We start from the raw sequence: 22,657 nt of genomic DNA, 5'->3' as shown, positions 1-22,657 counted from the left end.
CTTATTTTTTGCACATAATAAAACAAGCGTTTAAATATTTCAAGATCTCTCTAGCTTCCAGCTAGGCTCTGCCTAGCTCTGCCTAGTCGGAGCTAGGCAGAGCCTAGGGGGTGGAATTAAAATTAATATTCAATAATCATCATTTTATTGAAGTAGCTATAATTATCATTCATTCCCTATAATAGGCTGTAAAATAAAGTAAATATTTGTATACTATTCAAATTTAACTGTAGAATTAGATTAGACTAAAACAATTAACATAAAAACAAATTTGTCTCTATCTCTCACTAGACTGCCGTTATACCAAAGTGAGGCGAAAACCAATTTAGATTTAAATTCCATTCTCCTTCATTTCTCTCCCTCCTCCTCAACCAGTTGAGGAGGAGGGAGAGAAAAAAGGTGAACATTAAAAATATACTAAAGTTAGCATAAACTCTCTCCAGACGTCTGCCCATAAATTGATTAGATCTTGTTTTACAAAAAAAAGGCACTTAAACCTCTTTAATATGAATATGAACTTGGCATAGTTAGGTCAAATGTTAACAATGTTACATTATATCCTACGTTTATGTTTAATAAAATAAGAGAAATATACAATATTCCCTATTTTATTATTACTAATACATAGACACTATATATCATTATAATATATAATGCAATAAAATAAGCAGATAGCATACTTTTTTATACAAATATTAATTAATATGGCCATGATCCACTTTCAGGTATCAACATTTAAATTGAATATCTATATCTCAACTTAACGCCCGGCTTCGCAGAGACTATTATACTATCATCAGACTTGCTTATGGTGAACTTTATGACAGAGTATACTCTATCATAGAGGTCTTTATTACTATCCCACCTTTGTTAGCGCTTCTGCTGATCCACTTTGATACGTATTCTCAATCATATAAATTTTATTCTCTTATCTAATTTTTCTCCCCCTTTTTTTTTATTATATAATACTATTTACGAAATAAGAAAATATTTATAGTAAAAAAAAGGAAAAAAAAAATAAAGGATAAAGTATACTGCTTTATTTAAGAATATTGCTTTATCAAATAATATTCTTAATAATAATACACATGGTTAACAAAAGGCCCTGCTTTGCAATGGTTAATCCATAAAGTTAGGTATAAATCTTTAACAGAGTATAAATCCTGTGGGTTACCCACCACCACCCGCTAATTCTTTTACAACAATTTAATGTAAATTAGACTTAACCATCACACAAGAGAATATACAAAGACAACCCCCCCCCATAAAAAAAAAAAAGGATATAGGAATAATAAAGAAATAAAAAATACATTCCGTTCCCCTCTGGGGGATAGAAGCAGGTTTCAGCACGCTTACTAAATTTTTCCCCTTTTTTTTATAAATAAAAAAAAAAAAAAAAGGGGGAAAAACTGGCGTCGTGTTTTTTTTTTCAACAAATAATATATGTATAAATAAAAATAAAAAAAAAAAAGATTTTTTTTTCAATCCAGTTACAAATCAAGGTTCAAGGTGAACAGCTGAACCTTCACCATCTTTGATTTCCCCTTTGACTAAACTACCAGTACTCTAGTTACGACTTCCGCTTATTCCTTGATTGGGTTTAGCTAATTAGCTCATTTTATTTTTACCGGTAGTCAATAAGGATGATTCCCTAAGTTTAATATTACTTCCTCGAGGTATTATTAGGGATGCTTTGCAAAGAAGTAGGCATTAATGTAAAAGGAACACTAAATAAAGTCAATAAAACTAGGTCCATATTTAAATCTAAAAAAAGAATTAACAAATATGAAACAAAACCTATTAAAACTTACAACGCATAATTTGTAACTACACCTGTACCTAAAGACTCGATATTATTACTTAATCTCAGCAGTCCTCTCTCAAGACCGTAAGGCCCAATCATCTCTACTGAACCTTTGCCCAGAAACTTAGTAGTTATACCCCCTGTGTTTAAGATAAAGTTAGTAACATATTTATTATAGAACAATTCGAAAAAAAAAAAAAACGTAGATTAAAAAACCCAAAAAGGTTATACCCTAGTCTCGTAAATTTGAAGTGAACTAAAGCAGTCGGAATAAATTCCGATAAGGTTATAGCGAGCGCACTTAAAGATAAAGTAAACACCAATGGCAACAATTTTAAGAATGTTGGCACTGCGAACTCTGTGTCAAGCATAATTTCATGTGTTGGATGAATAAATATACTATTATCTGCAAAGAAACCTGAACCTAACCCAATAAAAATATCTTTAGTAATGTAACCAAAGAAAATAGAGAATAAAGCTAATATAATTAACGGAATACTTAAAAATAAGTCAGCCATCCCTCCTTTTTCTCTCCTTCCTCCTCAACTAGTTGAGGAGGAGGGAGAGAAATAAAGGTGAGCATTCTTATAATTTATAAAAGGTTGACTCCACCAAGACCAAGTCGGAGGGGAATACACCACCTCTTCTCAGTTCCCTTTTTTTTATTATTATATAATAATACTAAAGACGTAATAAGATTATATTTATTACTAAAAAAAAGGGAAAAATTAGAAGCAGAGCATGTTTCTCCTTATACTTAGAACCCGTATTTGTTTTAGCATTCACTTACCTAGTAGTTACCCACCACCACCCGATTAATTCTATAACTCACATTTAAGTCTTAATCACCACATAGTAAAGCGTACAAAAACAAATTTTTTTGCTTCATTAGAAGCGGGCTAATTGTAAACTGATGTTTGCTCTATAAACAAACTTTTACCTACACAAGCTACTAATATAGTTAGCTTATGTATTTTAAGATATATCTACCTTTATACGCTATAGCTTGTTTACCCCCTTATATACTGACTTACGCTAGCCTTTGAAACCCCAATAGCTTGTCCAGCTAAGGTTATAGAAGGATAAACATTAGTTGTATTATTCTCTAAGCCTGTAACTTCTACTGACACGCTTCCAGGTCTAATGCAATTCACTTCACTCTCTATTCTGGTTACGAGATAATCACCGATTTTACAGCCATTTTGTTCCCCACTATTTGGTTTGTTTAAAGCATAACTTAAACTTGAACGACTTACCCCTAAAAAAACTGCTGCATCCTTAATCGTAGAAAACTCCTTAGTACTAGAATCTTGTATATTCGTTAATAAAAGAGACTGTGTCTTTGATGAGAGCTCATTTCCCTCGTTTACGCTAATAACGTAGTCATTATAAGAAAGGTTTTTAGATAAATAGCTTCTCAATATAGTAGCAGTTGTACCTAAAAACTCTGCCGCACTCTTCATAGAGGGATATGTAAGCGTCTCACCAGTGACAGAATCAGTTAGCACAGTCGATTTATTTCTAATACTTTCAGAACTAAAATTAGCTAATTCATCTGATGTATATTCCCAACCCTTACGACCTACGCTCATTAGTTCTTTGCTTGCCTCAGTGTGGATGTATCCACGCGAGTTACCCGCAAACCTTAAAATATTGTATTCGGGTTTGAGAAGATCAATATAGTATTGCTCTCTTACCAACAGGTCCTCAAGAGAGCAATATTTTAAAATCTTTAGATTAAAACTATCATGACCATGTTTAATTAATGCTTTACATATAATAGAACCTTTGGAACTATTTAAATTAGTATTATAAAAATAATCCTTGATTCTCTTCCCCAAATCCTGAGAGGAACCCACATAAACTTTTTGATTCTGTTTATTCTCTCATAGATATATACCAGTACGTTCTTTATTATCTGCATATATTTATTTTCTATCCTTTGAAGGGTAAGAATATATAACAACAGGTAGTGTAGCTGACGTACTGTAATTTCGTCCAGGAGTATTACTTACATGAAACAGGTTATTACCTCCATTCAGGCGAAGCGGGTACTTCCCTACCATTTAAACCAGACGCGTTAGCTTTATTTAATGCCACGTGACTAGATTTAATAGGATGTTATACAGAACGTCTTCCCATGTCTGAATCAGGATTATTGTGATTTAGACTCAAGAGTCCTAAACCAATTAATATAATTAAACTATGTCAACTTTCATTTAAGTAAAAAATAAACATAAAAGAAACCAGACCAACTAATACATACAAGGCATAACTAGTAACAATACCAGTACTTAGCTTGTTTACATTCTGGCTAAGGCTTAATAACACTTTCTCTAGTCCGTAAGGACCAATAAGCTCTACACTTCCCTTATCTAAAACCTTAGTTGTTAGACCACCTAGGTGTAACACTTTGTTTGTAATAAAGTTATTATAGAACATTTCTACATAGAATCTTTGATTAAAGAATCCATATAAGTTGTAACCAAATCTTGTGTACTTAAATCTCACAATCAATTCTGAGTAAAATTCCGATATGATAATGGCTAATGTACTAAGACATAATGTAAGACCCAAAGGTAAAAGTTTAAAGAAGGTTGGTACAGCAAATTCCGTATCTAACATAATTTCATGTGTTGGATGAATAAATATAGAATTATCCGTAAAGAAACCAGACCCTAAACCTATAAAAAGATCTTTAGTGATATAACCGAAGAATATAGAGAATAAGGCTAAAACTACTAAGGGTAAACTCATAAAGAAATTACCTTCATGTGCATTACTATAATTAGTCATGGGACCTAAAGCCGGCCCTAAAAAAGTAATATATAATACTTTCACACTATATAAAGTCGTAAACATAGCACCAACCGTAGCTATAAAGTAAACAACAGTACCACTAAAGTAAAACTGTCCATATGCAGACTCTAAAATAAAATCTTTACTATAGAACCCGGTCATAAACGGGAAAGCAACTAAGCTAAGGCTTGCTATTAACATTACAGAATAAGTTAAAGGCAAGAAGGGTCTTAACCCTCCATATTTTCTAAAATCTTGATTATCCGCAACTGAATGAATTACAGCCCCGGCACCTAGGAATAACAATGCTTTATAAAAAGCATGATTAACTAAGTGGAATAAGGCAAGGTTATATGATGATAAACCTACTGCTATTACCATCATACCTAATTGGCTCATAGTAGAATAGGCAATAACTTTTTTAATATCCTGTTGAAATAATCCAATAAGGCTACTAAATACAGTAGTTATAGCCCCTAATCATAAGCATAATATTAATACAGTTGAACTGTATTCTATTAAAGGACTAGTACGCATTAAAAGATACACACCTGCCGTTACCATAGTAGCAGCATGTATTAATGCAGAAACTGGTGTAGGACCTTCCATCGCCATCGGTAACCAGACATGTAATCCAACTTGAGAACTTTTAGCCATAGCACCAATTAATAAGCAAATTCCTATAATTGTAACAATGTTTTCACTAACAAAAGGAGCTAATGAAAAAACTGTAGCATAATCTATATTCAATTTTAGGAGCTTGCTTTACTAACAACTTTTTTATTATATCTTAGCTTGGCAAGCCTCCCTAATAGCTTTTCAACTATAAATTGGACTATATTTTCACCCAAAGGCTGCTAATTAATAGCAAGCATGGGGTATAACGTGTAGTCTCTGAGGATCTTACTTTAAATTTAAACCTAAGAACACATATAAAACAAGCTTTATATTTTTAATTTAAGCTTCCTTGCATTCTATAAGAATTTTTAACTTCATTTCCTGCGGATTGTCCATTTCACTGATATAATAGTATGTACTCTTTCTCTTTTCCTTGTTTTCTATTACCTCCTCACTACTAGTAGTGAGGAGGAGAGAGAAAAAAGAAAAAAAAAGTAAAAGCTGCACACCAGTCTATAAGTTCATTCTTTTTAGTTTTTATCGTCTGTGTATGCTTCTAGCAATATTTTGCATTAGTCTTCATGTAGTTTCCTTAATTCTATCCTTACTTCGCTAGCAGTGAATAGAAGCTTCTTATTCAAATCTGGATTATTTTATAAAATAATATAACCAAGATTAGGGAGTATAGCACAAGCTAGGTAAAACAAAGAAAACAAAGATAAAAAATAAAACAAAGATAAAAAAGTAGTTTCCACAGTATCCTATAAAAAGACTTTAGGGGTTTCCCGCTAATAGTTATATAATAAGAGCAGTATTACTACCGCCCACGGCAATATTTAAAACGTTAAAGAATCTAAATGTGAAAAATCAAATACCTTTCGCTTACTGTTAAATTGAGCTTTGATTTCATTAACCTTGTCCAAACCTTCTTTGCTTAAAGGAACTTTTAGTAGATCTTGAACATAGCATCAATCCTTATAGGCTAAGTATTTTGAAGAATATAAAGGGAAAGCATCAAAATATTTACGAACTATTTCATGACTTCTGGAATTATGAGCTATCGCCATAAAAGAATAATAAACCTTGTCTTCTACGCATCTAGTTCTAGTATATAGATTTACAGTAAAAAAGGCAGTAATTTTAGTTAAAATGTTAAAATAACCACCACCACCACCTTGAGCTTCGGTAACTTCTCTTGAATAGTTCTGTTTTACTTCTATACGGAAAAAAGTCTGCACTCTTTTATTCCTAAAAATACCGTTTTTTTTTACGTCAGTAACAGTTATAGAGAAATTACCGTCTGCGTCTGTAAAACCAGCCAATCAACTATTACTATCAATAGCTGATAAATCTAAACCTAAACAAGGTATAGAGCTACTATCCCTTTCATTAATTCAAGCAATAGCTCTATGTAAAGCTTCTATTTTAGGTGTACGCATATAACCATTAATTAAATTAATTATTTTTAAAACTTCATCTTTAGCTAAAATTTGTAATATAACATGACCAGCACTTGGTCTACTGATTACTTTACCTACTTTCAATACTGCAGATAATTTATCCGCTAAAGGTTTATCAGCTAAATTGAATGTAATAATAATCTTAGGACGGAAACTTTTAGATGAAGAATTTTTATCATGCACAGCTATATGCCCATCACCTTCAATTAAACCAGCTAAATAAGAGGCCATAAAAAGGTTAGCCGTTACCGTATAACCCGAATTTCTTCTAACTTGCCTATAAGGGAGTATTTCTTGGATTTTATTTTTATTTAATCTATTTAAATAAACTTTTAACAATTTGGAGTTTCTACCAAAACTTCATAATATAGCAAACATACCTACAGTTAAAAAACAATCACCTACTCTGTTAGTTAATAAAGCAGAGATAGAACTTTGATTTGCTGCTATTCTAGTAAATCAGAAACTTACTAAAAGATAACTACAAATTCCAACACCCTCTCAACCTACGAACATTAGTAGGAAATTGTTTGCTGTTACTAGCACAATCATCATGAAAGTGAACAAACTTAAATAACTAAAGAATCGTTGATTATGAGGATCATGGCTCATATATCCTATAGAATAAATATGCACTAAAGAAGAAACGATTAAAACCGGTAAAAGCATCGACACTGTTAAACTATCAAAATGGAAACCTCATAAAACATTTAGTGATTCACTATCTATTCATCTAAAAAGGTTTATTGACACAGGTATGTTATTTAAACCTACTTCAAAAAAAGCTACGATTGCTAGTAAGGTTGTTACAATTACACTTGAACATGTAATAAATTGTGCCCCGCTAACTCCGACTTTTCTACCTAAAAATCCGGCAACTATTGATCCTAATAAAGGTAAAGTTATTATAGCTAAATACATTATTTATATTCTATTGCGATACTTCCTCTTCGTTTTCCCCCTTTACCTTAGGAATTTTATTTATTCCCTTAGGTTGGCCAGGGTATTCCCATAACTTTTTGGTTATGCCTGACTATACCTTAAGCAAATAATTTTTGTCCTATCTTCTCAAAACTTTTTTTTATTGAAAAAAGAGTCGTATACAATTATTTACCAACCTACATTTAGTCGATGAACTGCGCACCATCCACTTGAGCGAGCAGTAGTTTTTGGTGTTTGGCTGCGGATGGTCTACTTAATTTCTTCATACAAATCGTTTTTACCGTACAACGAGTCATTACCTGTTCCATTAATCACATTACTGTATTAACTTGGTAGATTTGTCTTTAAGACTTTCCCGCAATTTGAAGGTTTTGCCATATTGAAAATATGACTAGGCAGAGGTTTACCCTACCTTTTTTGATCTGATTTCTCTGTGCCGTCTACAACACTGTGATTATTCATAGCCTTATTCGAGTATAGTAATGTAATTCTTCTTTTTAATTGTAGAATTTCTTCTAAACCTAGCCCATCTTCATTCAAGTGTTCTTTATTTTTAATAATATATGCCGCGCTCTTAAAATCTAAGAAATTTAAGTGCTTTGACCCTAATATAGGGTGTTTATCAAAAAAAGGAATTATATGTTCAACTACGTGATCAATTTTTGTAATAATAAACTCACATATTAAACGTTTTTTATAATTCATTACAAAGCCACTACCAAAGAAATTAACAAAGCTTTCTAATAATAAAAGATCTCTGGAATGTTGAGCTATTGAAAAACGTAAAGAAGTAGATAAACCACTCTTAGTCTTAGATTTTTGAACAGCAATAAAAAAGTTAGATTCTCCAGTAGAAAACCCTGCTACTCATTCCGGATGTAAGTTATTATTTTTAATTCTGTTTTCCAAGTTTAGTGTAACTGGAATAGTCATAGGGAATGCTTCTTTTAAATCTTTAGACAAACCTGTATTAAGAGATGCTCTAATATTAACTATCTTTTGTATACCTTCTAAAGTATTATGTTCTTTATTTAACATAAGTAAAACAATTTGTTTAAATAATAGATAGTCTGAATGTTTTTTTGTATTTAAAGGGTAGTTATCAAAATGTGGAAGAATTACGTCAACTAAATCTTTTAAAGTACTAACTCTAAACTCTACGGCTGAACTATTATTAAGTTTAGATACATAACCTATAGCTCCGAAAAATTCTTGAATTGACTGGATTAAAACTCTATCCTTCTCATGCATTTTTATTTGAACTCTAGCTTGAACGTTTCATCCTGTTTTGTATCTAGGGTTTTTTAAAACTGTTACAACAAAAGAACTTTCAGCATCGAAAAGCCCAGTAATAAACCAAGGATCTATTGAAGAAATTTTAGCTTGGTTAGTAGTATAGTTATTCTTAGCCATTGTAGAATAGCATCTTGCTATTCTTTTAAAGCTAAACTTGTTGACGGTTTTCGAATAAGTTGTTTGGCCACGGGATAGACAGGATAAAAAAAGAGAAGAATTTAATCTATAAAAAGCAACTAGAATACCTAAACCTATAGCCGACTCTGCACCAGCTATAGCAATAATATATATTGCATAGGTTTGGCCTAATATATCATCAAAGCTCAGGGAACTTATCAAAATTAGGAACGTAATAGCTAATAACATTATTTCAATTGATATAAGCATTAATATAATATTTTTTCTATTTAAAACAAAACCTAAAATTCCTATTAAAAAAAGTATTAAGGATAAACTCATTTTATTTATTATTATTGTTAATCATTTAAAATAAAGCTCTTCATCATTACAGAATATTTATATTTATTATTATATAGATTTTCTATTGACAATTATCATGTAAGGCAATTTGAGTCCAAACTGTTTGAAAACCTTCGAGTACATAATTTAAACTTACAGGCCAGGATGAGAGCACAAGATTCTGTATATAATTATTTGATTCATACCTACATATTTTTGGTTAATCTATTTATACAAAGAGTATTTTAAGGGGCCCCGTCTGCGCCCCTTAACATAATTATCTACCTTCAAGATAGTTGTCTATCTTTACCAAATAACTCCTAGTTTAATACTCTTTATCGTCATAACACGTTTAGATTAGCCTTTAGTTAATAAAGGCTTTTTTTTCTTCTGTGTCGTACGAAGCAGACACATATAAGCAAGTATTAATTTCTGCTTTATACAGGTACATTCTTTGAATAAGTGTTATTCCACCTTCCTTCAGGCTGTTTTCAAGCATCCGAAAAGTCATTTTGAATTATTTTAAATCTTTGACTACCATCACTACCTAGCTTAAAAGAATCCTGGTTAGTTTTACCCTCCTTATGTAATTGAATTAATCTTAACTTGATATCAAGCACTACCTCTTTCGCTTATTTTTTTTCCTTTTTTTGTCGCTAGCGAAGCAAGTTTCAGCACGCAAGCGTGCGGTGGAAACTGTTTTTTCTTTTTTTTTAGTTATAAATATAATCTTATAATGTACGTAATATTGTATAATAATAAAAAAAAAAAAGAAAAAAAAAAACGCAAGCCGCCACCGCTGCTTGCCTAAATTTTTTTTTCTTTTTTTTTTTATGATATTTTGATTATTACGTAATAAAATTATTATTAAAAAAAAAAGAAAAAAAAAAAAATAAAGTGCGGCATGCCGCCCCGCGCAAACTTGCGGGGGCGATAAATAATTTTATTAATCTATATATAATAAACTTATAATTATAAAAAAAAGGGGAAAAATAAGGAAAATTCAGGGCTAGTATAAAAAGTAGAAGACTCTCTATACATATCATGATATGCCTGCGTTTCCCGGTACTCCGGGCTATTTCTAAATGATATTGCATTAGCTTCTACGTAATAATCTTTTAATACGTTATTTCAACTACTCCTTATTCCTTGTAAAGCTGCTAATTGTGTGTCTTTGCCCTTAGTATCTAGCCCTTGCATCGTAGCGTCAGGCATACCTGAGACAGTAGCTAATGCAACTTGAGCAGTCAAAGCTAGGAATTCAGGCATAAACTCTCTTAGAAAAGGCGGCATATCTCTAATAACAATTTCGGAACTTGAAGGAGTTTTTGGAAAGAAGTTCTTTATATTTATAATATAAATATTATGTTTATTACTACTAACAAGTTTTACATGAAAACTTCAAAGTAAATATAACTTTAGTATATAAGCGATATATACAAAGTATATAAAGAAAGAATCCAGTAAATATAATACTTCAAGAATATAAAAGTTACTCAAAAAGTTTAATAGCTAAAAACCCAGCATACTTAATAAGAATATACCATATAAAAAAAAAAAAGTCCTCACTTAAAAAAAAACTAGTCCTCGCGGACTTGTCCTACCTTTTTTTCTTTCAAAAAATAATATATATATATAAATAAAAATAAAAAAAAAAGAGGTACGGACACGTCCTCCAATACCAGCCACAGTATAAAAAGCTCACTTAAAAACTCTTAGCTTAAACCTTAAACCAGAACTTATTGTCACATATTGTTAGCTTAATATTTCTATTAAGAGCGGACTATATCTTTATCCTATTTATTTAATGATTCTAGGATATCTTACGTGTAGTCTCTGAAGAACCCTACTGTATAAACATATACAGCAGGCTCCTGCTGATTGTCCTATTAAACAGGAGTTTCCAGCAATTAGTAAGAAGAAGTTTTTTTATTTGCTGTTTTTTCCCTTTTTTTTTTAGTAATAAAAATATAACTTTTACGTAAATAGTATAGTATAAAAAAAAAGGGAAAAACTAGAGCAGAGGCTGTATACTCTTACAGGACGGTTTAGCCACATATAAGTTCTGTTTTTAAGTTTATGACGAGTCGTGGTTATATTTCTATTAAAAACCCTGTAACATATACATAACTTAAAAAGAAGATCTTTTATTTTAATGCAAAAAAATTTTTTTTACTTATAACCTAATTAAGCATTTAATAGTTTAATAAACATTATTCTTGTTTACAATTACATAACATTATTATATATAGCATATACCTATTTACTTATATTATACATAGTAAAATTTATACAAATATGGAGACAAAATTAAAAACAGCCTATTATAGCACACCAACACAAGATATATTTAGAGCTAGCGCCGTAGTAGGCTAGGTAAAACAAAACTAAATAAAAATAAAGTTATATAAGATTGTGCGTAATACTTGAAAATCAACTCTACCTAATAAAATAAAAGTATAGAGACATGGAATAAGAGATGTAATTGGAGTTTAATACTTTAAATCTTTTAAATAAACACCGCCCTTATGAAATAAAGGAACAATAAGTAATCAGGCGGCCCTTCTCTATATTTCCATTTAACACGTAGCAATATACCCGCCCACACTGCGTGACTAACAACCATAAAAAATAGTCTCCGGTTATTCTAATATTTAATAATAGAACATATTTATTTTATTATCTATACTCCCCTCCTACCTCCTCAACTTGTTGAGGAGGACGGAGGGGAGGCGAAAAAGATAGATAAACAAATATATCTATCTTTTATTTTAATATACTAAACAATTTTACTTTATAGTAAAACATACATACCAAGGAAAAACAGCAGCGATTAAAGTGTTTTTATAATTACAAATAACTGCTATCTGTTTGATGTTATCGGAATTAAAACATCTGCTCTGACGAAGAAGGAGTATACAGCCTAGGTAATAAGGTTATAAACTATATAAACAATTATAAGCAATAATGATATATACTATTGTTCTTCTAATCAAGTTTAGAATTTCGCTATAGAAACTGATTCTATTACTATTGGCATAGAACTGTGTTCGATTTTACCTAAGAATGAGGAAAATCCAGACTCGAAGACACTATACTTTTTAAACTTTAGCTTAATCTGCATAGTATAGACTATTTATATACCCCACTGTCTCCTATCTTCCTCATACCTTAACATTGCTCTAGTTAATCTTTCCATATTCTCTCTTCTTTCTCTATCTACTGCAACTCTTTCTTGAATTCTTTCTCATTCAAGCTTCTCAGCTTCTACTCTTTTTCTTGTTGTAGTTCTTTGATCTGCTGCTGTTCTTAGTGCTTCAAGTCTTTGACCATCCGCTATTCTTTCAGCATCCCCTATTCTTTCAGTTTCCGTTTCCACTATTTGTATTATATCTTTTTTAAATATTGAATACATTTCTTTTTGTATTTTTAATGCCTCTTTACTTAATAATAAAGAATTATTTAAAGTTAAATGATTCTTTATTAGGCCCATTAGATATGAATTAAAGGGTATTTGACCTAAAGAGGAATTATTTTTTTTTTATTTCATCAATTAATTTTAAATTACAATTTATATCTTCTTTTTACTCCCCTCCTACCTCCTCAACTGGTTGAGGAGGCGGGGGGGGGAGCCGGAAAAAGTATAAAATAGGAAAAATACAAGAGACAACTATATAGATTTCTATATTTAAAGACATATCATTAATTTCTACCCTTCTTTTTCTCTCCTTCCTCCTCAACTAGTTGAGGAGTAGGGAGAGAAATTGAAATAAAAAATAAAAGCTAAATAGTACTAAAAAAAAAGAAACATAATGATATAAAGCCATCTTTATATTATTTTTAAAGTATTTATATAAATATTTTAATTTGCCTAAAAATTTTTTATCATCTTTATTAAGAGATACAAAAAGTAATAAAAGTGCAGATATAAAAAATAGAATCAGAATTAAATAGTTACGATTACTGTTATTTAAAATATAAATATGTAAAGCAATAACTGGAAATCCTAATATGAAGGAGATATGAATTGTATTTTCTATTACTGAAGAATATTCAGCTACTCAGACTTTTCTTGGATAAAAAGCTGTTAATTGTAAAATTGCAGCACTAATTAAAAAGATAAAGATATGAAAAACATGTGTGGTAGTTGTAGCATGGAATAAACCACCATATAAACCTATACCACTATCTAAACAAAAGTATAAGCTATAAAAAGCAATTAAAGAAGAATAGAGTAAAACTGTGATAGCTACTCTACTAAAAAGTATAGATTTGTCTCGTCTTAAAGTAACGGCATTAGATAATAATAAAAATAAGATAGAAAAAATTACCATCAAGAGCACTCAGATTTGAACTGAGAAGGTGAAGTTTGAAGCTTCAAATTTTACCATTAAACTATGCTCTTTATATTTTAATATTTGTAAAAATGCCTAATTATTTTTTTTTTCTTGTGCTTCGCTAGGATGCAAATAATAATATACACCGCACCGCATTACTAATAAAATTACACTATTTGATAAAAAAAAAAGACTATTTCTAATAAAATTATTATTTTTATTGAAACGACGACTTTTAAAAATTCTCATTTTTTAATTTTTTTTCATTAATATCTTTTTTGTATGTTTTTGTACTCACTCACAACTAATAATGTTTAATGTAATTGGTCGAAATCAAAATAAAGTATCTCTCAACAAATTCACCTGGGGATGTTCCAACAAATCTAAGATCATATACTCGAAGGAGCCGATAGCCTTACTATCGCCACAAGATGGCGATCCGGGACGCAGAACGAAGCTGAGAGATAAGCACATTTCTTAGGATAAGTCCGGAGGCAACCCCGGGAGTAAATAAAATTATTGCTGGTCGCAACAATAAACTTTCAAAAATCATATGTCCTATAAACAACAACAAGCAAGTTCGATACAAAATAGTTCGAGGGAGAGGGGGGGGATAAACTTAAAGTTCCCCTGGAGAATCCCAGAATACCTAGAAAGTGGTTGCACTAAGGTTCGAAAGGCCTACAGGTATCTAACGCACAGGAACGTTAAGATTTCAAGGTCAATACCAGCAGGAGACTACCCTAAAGCAACTTCATTATTTGTGAAAATGCTGAGGCACTCCAAGTCTTTAAGGGCCTACGCTATTTCTCAGTTCTTCCATGGCTGGTACTATGGAAAACCTTACTCCCAAGTAATAAGGGTGGCGAATCGTCTTCATAAGTTTATGAGGACTCTTCCCCAGTTCGTTACTATGAAGAGAAGGTATATCCGAAGAGGCTCGGAAAGACGAGGCCATTTTGAATACCTGACGTGGCAATGCGTATATTGAACTCCCTGTGAGCGGGATATATATATGCCATCACAGAGCACTGGGTGGCACCCGCTCAACACGGATACCATAAAGGGAGGGGTATGTGGTCATGGCAAGAAATAATAGAGAGAACTAAGGACCCTAGCGAAGCCAAGTAAAAAGATACGAATTTGACCTAAGATCGTATCTTTTTACCTTTTATTTATCTATATTACACTAATATTATTATATATCTATAATTATTACTAAAAATATATGATAATATTTTTTACTGTTAATAAATTTTTAGTATAGATAATTATAGCCCTATTACATATAAACTGGCCTGCATTCCACCATTAGTTAGATTATTCTTCTAATCATATTAGGAATTTTTCTATATAAACATATAAGGGCCCCTGCCCGCCCCTATAACATAGTTATCTACCTTCAAGATAGTTATCTATCTTTACTTTATAACTCCTGGCTTTAATCACAAAAACTCTTAAAACATGTTTATTCTAGCCTTTAATTAATAATTATTTACATTAATTAAAGTGGACTAAGAACACTATCTAATTTAAATTATTGTTCTTCTAATCACGATAAGAATTTTTCAATACTTACCGATTCAATAACTATAGGCATGCTCGAGTGTAATATACCACATATTTCGCTACATTGCGCTTCTCTACTATAATTTAATGTAATTAATAAATCTTACTTTTTAATAACTGTCAATTAGACAGATAAACACTTTGAAGTACTATTTAGGGTGAAAAGACCTTTGTATATATAAAAGAGTAATAAAAAAAAAGCTTTACTAAATACCTATGTAAATATAATATAAAAAAAATTTATATACATTTAATAAAGTAGTATTTACCTTTACAGAACTTATTCTTATCTAAATAGGTTGTACTAAGGGAAGAAGGCGAAATACCATAACTTTTAGCTGCAGCCCTTAAGCTACTATAAGTATCCAAAAGATTTTGATTTTTATCCAAAACTTGAATTTTATATGAACGCTCACTAACTGAGTCCCTTTTTCTATTAATAATACAGGTCCTATTTTACTCTCCAATAAATTCCCAGACTTTAGATAAAGACTAACTTTATTACGATTAACCTCGAGATATTCCGCTACTTTTAGTATCGAATTAAATTCTCCCCTCACTTTTTGATTAGAGTCTTTTACAAGAACAGCTCTACCGTGAAATTCACTTATAGCTGTTCTTCTTTCGCTTTCAGGACTTTCCTTCGCTCAAACTTCGGCAGCTTTAGCTCTAATTGCTTTTCATTGGTCTTCCGAAAGCGTAATATCTAAATTTAGGTGAGCATCACTCAAATTTTTTCTGGTTTCATCAGATAATATACTACTTTCTCTCGTACCGACCTTTGGAGCAACATTTAAGGAAAGACCGAAAGTATCTAAAAAAATTGTTCAGTAATTAAAAGATCTAGTTGCATTAGTGCAGTTAAAAACACCTTTTCTTCTTTTTCTCTCCTACCTCCTCAACTAGTTGAGGAGGTAGGAGAGAAATGTGAGAGAAAAATTTTTTATCTAGCTATTTATAAGCAAAAGAATAGTCTTTATATTTTTTACCATCTTTTAAATGAAGATATAAAGCTTTTCTATCTAATTTGATGTTTAAAGAATTAAAATATTCTATTGTATCTGCAATACTTTCAAATTCTTTCTCAAAATTTTCTCCTTTTACTAATATAGGTTTATTCTTTTTATTAACTTTTAATAAAGCTAAGCCTGTATCTACTTTTAGTTTTTTATATTCATCAATAATTAAGCCTACTTCTTCAAAATTATCAGGTAAAACTTTATCTGAGTATTTACATAAGAAATTCTGAAACACTTTTCATTATTAATATATCTAGTCAGAGTGTCTCTTTTAATAGTTAGACCTAATTTTCTTAAATATTCAATACAAGATGTTAAAGAATCAAAATTTAATTTTTGACCTCTATAATCTACAAATGTATTTCCTTCTTTAATTTCTAATTCAACTGAAATACTTCTACGAGTACCTAAGCTATATGCATCACGTCTTTCTTTTTGCATCATATCTACTAATTCATTTACTGAAAGCTTGCTTGTTAGAGCAGTAGGTATGGGATAGCTTAATAGTAAGAATTTATTAAGATATGGTAATTTAGAATCTACATACTTTTTACTAGTTTCAGTATGTATTTTTAACACTCTTTTTAACTCAATATTAGATTTAGCATGATAGTAAAGAGTACTACATGTTAAATCATAAACATATACAGCATCACCTTTTGAAGATCCTGCATTAACAACTCTTAAAGTATTCAAGTTGAATTCTTTGCTTAATAAATGATACTGTTCTAATATTAAAGCGTCTTGACTACCAAATATATTATTATCTAATTTAAATATAATTAATTTAAAAGCTTTTAGCCCTTCTTTCTCCAGTAGAGGTAAAAATTTACCCATTAAAGGTAAATCTCCTTTAAAATAGTAATCCATTCTACGTCTTAATAAACCCGATGAACCTACGTATTTTTGACCTGTATTTGTATGTATAAAGATATATACACCTGAGAAACCTCTATATTTAGATTTACCTGTTAATCCCGCTAAAAGTTCTTTATTTTCGAGTGTAGATATAGGAAGATCCAGTTCTACACCTTTAACTTTTAATAATTCTTCTAATTTAGAGTCAGCAACTGATAAATTTTGATTTAATAGTATTTTATTGATAATTAATGAAGTAGTAGGTTTTCCACTATTAATATGCTCTAACGCTAAAGACTTAGGGTTATTTGCCAAAGGTCTAATTGAAGTAAAAGATCTACTTGAGCTAAAAGATCTAATTAAAGGTATAGCAGCTATAGAACCTAATTCAATACGTTTATTGAATACGGACTGATTATTAAAAATACTTCTACTAATTGTATCATGCAAATACTACTATAGTCTTTATGAAAGACAAGCACCGATAAAAAAGAAAAAAAAGAGAATAAAAAAAGTGTTAAAGAATAAAAAGACATTCTACTCTTATTTTTTCTTTTTTATATGTGTGTTGTATAAAGATTTTTTTTTACATTAAAATAAGTTTAACAAACTATTGTAGAAATCCCTAGACATAATTAAGGAATTATTATATATCTAATTAACAAAAAATATAAAGAATATTAACTAAAATATTTTTCTGCGCCTTTTCAGGTGAGGGCTGACTATACCTTAAGCATTATTAATACTAAAACTAATAACACCAACCACCGTCTAGTCGATGAACTGCATACCAAATATTAAATACTTGGCACTTGGCTGCGGATTGCCCATTGAACAATAAATCTTGATTTTACCGTATCACGAGTCATTACCTGTGCCATAAGTTATGTTACCATACTTACTTGGTTAAGATTCCTTTAGGGGTTTCCCGCAATTTGATGATTCAGAACCATAGCTTTACTACAGTTTTGGCCATTGTTCAATAAGACCATAGAATGTTCCTTCTCTATTTATAAGAACAGACACTTGATTTAATCTCCCTGGGTCGTGCTACAACTTCGGCCTAACGTCGCCTAATAAATCTGCCAGTGTTTAATCTCATTGTTACATAATATCTTATAATTTTAGACTATTTACTACTGTCAGTAAATTTTAAGTAGTAACGATTCTTGAATGCTTTACCTTTACTAATATAGCTTCTAATTGTAGCTCTAGTAGTACCTAATCTATATGCAACTTTATAAGTAGAAGGATAAGTTTTTACTTCATTGGTATCTTTATCAAATACCTCTATGACTTTACCTAAATCTACAGTTTGCTTATCTAAATTTTCTTTTCTACGTTTAGCTATTAACTCACCCACTTCAGATTCTGTTAAATTAGTTGGTACAGCATCCTCTATTAAATTATTTGAAATAACAAATAAACCTAAGAAAGGAACACCACTTGATATACATTTTCTATAAGATGAACTGTGTATACCTAAATCCGCACAGAAAGCATTTAAAGAGTTACTTGAATAATATAAAGTTTTACAATCTAAGTCGTATAAAAACACTTTAAGTCCTTGGTTAACTCTAAAATTAACAATTCTTTGAGTATTTAAGTTAAAACTTTTGTCTAACAAAAAGTATTGTTCTAAAAAGCAGTGTGAATGCTTAGGATAAGTAGATGATACTACAATAACTTGTAAGTTAAATGCTTTTAATCCTTCTTGGTTAATCAAAGGCATTAATAATCCAGAACTTTTATTAGCAAACAATAGATGTTTGTCAAAATATTGTTTAAATCTTCTAGCTAAGTCATTGCTTGAACCTACGTATTTATTACCTGTAGATTTATGAGTAAAAATATAGACTCCTGCATTACTACGTTTAGAATGTGGTTTTCTTATTAACGCTAGTAATGAAGGATATGTTTCATCAGAAAAAGGTAAATCGTATTTTACACTTGGAAGGCTTAAAAGTTCGTCTAGCTCTTTTTGAGATATAGCAACTTTTTGATTAAGTAAGACACTATTAATAACTTCGCTATTAGCAGGGTTACCTTTGGCTATATGTTCTTGAACTAGAAGTTGGGTACGAGATGTTTTACTATTGTAAAGAGATGTAGCTGTATTCGACTCAAATCTAACGGAGTTTAATGCACTTACACTTTGCAAACGGGGTCTAAACCATCCCACTTTTGCGTTTAATATATAAGAGGCACGTTGCATTCCATGTATTTTATTACCTATACTTGGTCGTGGCTCTCTACCTATACTAAGTTTATCTTCTAGGCTTGGTGACAGGTTGTTTGTCACTCTATATAAGTACATTAAATAATTTAAGGATATAACTAAAAGGATAGTACAGCCGTTTACGGCCACGGCTATTACATAATTTACCATGTTTATATCTTTAAATATATGGTTCGAATTAGGGTCGAATTACAACTCTATCCTAAATAGTTGTTAGGCCAAGGCTGTTGTAGTAACTTTAATTTAAGTTTACTTTATAGATAGATAAAGCTATCTACTTGATTTCTTCCTAGAACCGGTTTCACCGGCGACTAGAGTACACCTTACAACTACAAAAGTTGAAGAACCGTCTACTCGTTGCTCTTTTACAGACAAATTCTGATTTAGATCCACGATAACCCATTTACATTACTGTCATCTCTAGTGATGTTACCATACCCTGAGCCATTAATCAGGCCGGTCTCCTAGTTTCCCGGGTGACTTTGGTTACTAGAGCTTTAGGGCTTCCCCGGAGTTTGGCTCTTTATTGCACAATTAATAAGTAGCCTACACTTATTTTTTTTTTATGCATCACATTTAATACCTAAAGCAGGACAGGCGAAAGACGTCACACAAAGTTATCATATTATTAACCCCTCTTTTATTTTCTCTCCTACCTCCTCAACCGGTTGAGGAGGAGGGAGAGAAACGGCAGGTAGCTTTTGTACTTGTATATTTATAGGTAATAAATAAAGGAACAATTTTTATCTTTTTTATATTTACAATTAACTAAAAAGAGACGGGAGGGATTGTATACAATCAACCTTGTTGTTAATAAGAAGCATTATAAAAACACTATTTTATATTTACAGTTAACTAAAAAGAGACGGGAGGGATTGTATACAATCAACCTTGTTGTTAATAAGAAGCATTATAAAAACACTATTTTATAAAAAAAAAAGAAAAAAAGGACACGGTAGGTTTTTTATAATAACTGGTATTAACGACGACACCTAAAAAGGAAAAGACGTTACATAAAATTCTCTTTTTATCAATTACCTTTCTAAACGTACTATTTATAAATCTATCTAAATCTATTATTTATATATTTATTGTTTAGAAAAACCAAGGAGTAAATTCCCTGTCCTCTCCTCTTTAATACATTTAAGACTTATCACAACAACCACAAGTATAAATATAAAATTAAAAGATAAAAAGTAAAGCAAAGCGGGCTAAGCTCGAAATTTAACAAAAGAACAACAAAAACTGTTCTGCTACACGCTACATATTCATATTTTTTGAAAACATAACAGGAATTAAAGTCTTAATAAATTAGAAAGGCTATTGTGCTAACTTTAATCTGGGTTATTGAATATTTACCCAGAGCCGGTTTCCCGGTGACTAGAGTACACCTTACAGTGCTTAGATATCCATACTGAATAACCTTCTACTCGTTGCTCTTTTACACATTAATAATTATAAGTCTATTACTAAGAGGTGATTTAGATCCGCGATTACCCATTATCTTTTCAAATAATCAGAAGTTTTCTTACTATACCTGAGTGATTAATTCAGCCGCATTGACCCTTTTAAGTCTAATGTTTAGTAACTAATGCTTTAGGGCTTCCCCGGAGTTTGGTTATTGAACACAATAGTGAGGACCTAATCTCACTTTTTATGTATAACATCAGCTGCTGTAACAATAAATCTTACGTGTGTTAACTCTGGTAGGATAACATGTCTTGGTTCTCTTTTCCATGGGTATACAAGATATTAAATTTAATATCTTAACCTTTAGGTATAAGCTGAGAGTATAACGCCTCGTTTCCGTTAATATATTTTTTTTCTATCTTACAGATCCCTCATTACTTTGTAAGGAGGGCTCCTTCGCGGACCACAGGTTATAAAAACTTAATCTCCTTAAGTGAAAAGGTATATGAATTTAATGCTAGAAACACAGTACACCACCAGCTTCCTGCTTATAATTTTTTTTCTCTTTTTTTTTATTATATTTTAATTATTACGTAAGAATTAAACTATAAAAAAAAAAAAGGAAAAAAAAAAATAAGGGCAGGAAGAATAGCGGTAGAATTTTTATTCCTTGGCAGATGAAACATGCAAAGGGAAGTGTCAATAATGAAAAATTAAGCTCTTCCTTTGTTCATACCCGCTTTTATTTTTACAATATTATCCAGCCCTTCTGGAGTCATATGCCCCCATCTCGCATTAATTTAGCCACAGCAGATCAATCTTTAAAATCCTCAAATTTTACTCCGCGAATCTTATGACTGCCTAAAAATCCCAGAATTTTATCAGAATTATCCGAAAACTTTTCTACTCTGAACTGCACCTTACCATCAGAACTAGTTACTAATCTACCGCAACCTAAATAAGAGATTAAACTTTCAATTAATATCTTATCACGAGGGTGTTGAGTTATTTGGAATACTAATTGGGCTCGAAAACCTAATGCATGCGTTAAAGATTTACTTACAAAAACAAAAAAACAACCCTCACCTGATGTAAACCCAGCTAATCATTCACCATGCGGAACAGCTATATTATCGACTTTAGGTCTAATAACGGGTATGATATTTGGGAAAGCTGTCTTTAAAGCCTCAGATAAACCTAAATTCAAAGAAGCCCTCAGACTAAGAATAGTTAAAAGCCCTCCCTGAGTTATATGCTCCTTTCGCTTCATCATCATAATAATCTCTCTTCAAAGAAAATAATCAGCATGTTTCTGAGAAATTAAAGTGTATCTATCAAAATGATGTCTTTTTTTTTTACCTTTTCACCTATAATATTTACCCTTAAAGCATAAGCATCTTTAGCAAATTTGCCTGTCCGCTCTACACCACCTAAACAAGCTTGAATTTCTCTTAAAAGCCCTACGTCTTTTCTGTGAAGCCCGATTAGAAATTCAGCACAGACTCTTCAACCTGTAGTCTGCGTAGAATCCTTGTAAACTGTGATAGAATAACAACCCTCTGCATCTGTGAAACCTGTGATAAATCACGGACTTAAATTAGATGGTTCAGGACCGATACCAGGCGCGCTATACTTTCTTATACCTAAAGCATATCAAGGAAAAGAATGTCTGACCCTTTTAGTAATATTAGGTCTAACACAATTTAATCCTACCCCCCCCAGCCAGCTTGCGGGGGGGTTAGAATATATACATGCTTTAATCTTCTTTTACCTTGAGAGGTTTTACCGGCTTTAGGTGTAAGCTAAAGACATAACGCCTCGTTTCCGATTTTCTTAGTCTATCTTTA

The 22,657-nt window shown here is 31.1% G+C and overlaps 8 protein-coding genes and 1 non-coding gene across 9 annotated transcripts; all 9 read right to left on the bottom strand. All coding sequences in view use genetic code 4, as the record gives it.

Moving 5' to 3' along the window:
• Window positions 1-2,814: 2,814 nt before the first annotated feature.
• On the bottom strand, window positions 2,815-3,396 carry SS1G_20008 (GIY-YIG endonuclease). Its single transcript has one exon. The coding sequence runs from the start codon at window positions 3,394-3,396 to the stop codon at window positions 2,815-2,817; it is 582 nt and encodes a 193-aa protein (YP_009389055.1).
• A 529-nt stretch (window positions 3,397-3,925) lies between these two features.
• On the bottom strand, window positions 3,926-7,602 carry SS1G_20006 (NADH dehydrogenase subunit 5). The gene is made up of 2 exons: window positions 7,035-7,602; window positions 3,926-5,343 (listed from the first exon to the last, which is right to left on the bottom strand). Exons 1-2 carry the CDS (start codon window positions 7,600-7,602, stop codon window positions 3,926-3,928), a joined length of 1,986 nt encoding a protein of 661 aa, YP_009389053.1.
• On the bottom strand, window positions 6,058-6,912 carry SS1G_20007 (laglidadg endonuclease). The gene has a single exon. It carries the CDS (start codon window positions 6,910-6,912, stop codon window positions 6,058-6,060), a length of 855 nt encoding a protein of 284 aa, YP_009389054.1.
• Window positions 7,603-8,031: 429 nt separating the features above from the next.
• Window positions 8,032-9,306, bottom strand: SS1G_20005 (laglidadg endonuclease). Its single transcript has one exon. It carries the CDS (start codon window positions 9,304-9,306, stop codon window positions 8,032-8,034), a length of 1,275 nt encoding a protein of 424 aa, YP_009389052.1.
• Window positions 9,307-13,118: 3,812 nt separating this feature from the next.
• Window positions 13,119-13,712, bottom strand: SS1G_20004 (NADH dehydrogenase subunit 2). The gene has a single exon. The coding sequence runs from the start codon at window positions 13,710-13,712 to the stop codon at window positions 13,119-13,121; it is 594 nt and encodes a 197-aa protein (YP_009389051.1).
• On the bottom strand, window positions 13,713-13,783 carry SS1G_20101. Its single transcript has one exon. It is a non-coding gene; the product is annotated as a tRNA-Sec (tRNA).
• Window positions 13,784-16,474: 2,691 nt separating this feature from the next.
• SS1G_20003 (GIY endonuclease) lies at window positions 16,475-17,173 on the bottom strand. The gene has a single exon. It carries the CDS (start codon window positions 17,171-17,173, stop codon window positions 16,475-16,477), a length of 699 nt encoding a protein of 232 aa, YP_009389050.1.
• Window positions 17,174-18,290: 1,117 nt separating this feature from the next.
• SS1G_20002 (GIY endonuclease) lies at window positions 18,291-19,376 on the bottom strand. Its single transcript has one exon. The coding sequence runs from the start codon at window positions 19,374-19,376 to the stop codon at window positions 18,291-18,293; it is 1,086 nt and encodes a 361-aa protein (YP_009389049.1).
• A 2,182-nt stretch (window positions 19,377-21,558) lies between these two features.
• Window positions 21,559-22,086, bottom strand: SS1G_20001 (laglidadg endonuclease). The gene has a single exon. It carries the CDS (start codon window positions 22,084-22,086, stop codon window positions 21,559-21,561), a length of 528 nt encoding a protein of 175 aa, YP_009389048.1.
• Between the last annotated feature and the right edge of the window lie 571 nt (window positions 22,087-22,657).

This window comes from Sclerotinia sclerotiorum, mitochondrion (genome assembly GCF_000146945.2).
Source record: "Sclerotinia sclerotiorum 1980 UF-70 mitochondrion, complete genome".
Classification (NCBI taxonomy): domain Eukaryota; kingdom Fungi; phylum Ascomycota; class Leotiomycetes; order Helotiales; family Sclerotiniaceae; genus Sclerotinia; species Sclerotinia sclerotiorum.
The sequence above is the reverse complement of the archived record's forward strand: the minus strand, read 5'-3'. Positions and strand labels throughout refer to the sequence as shown.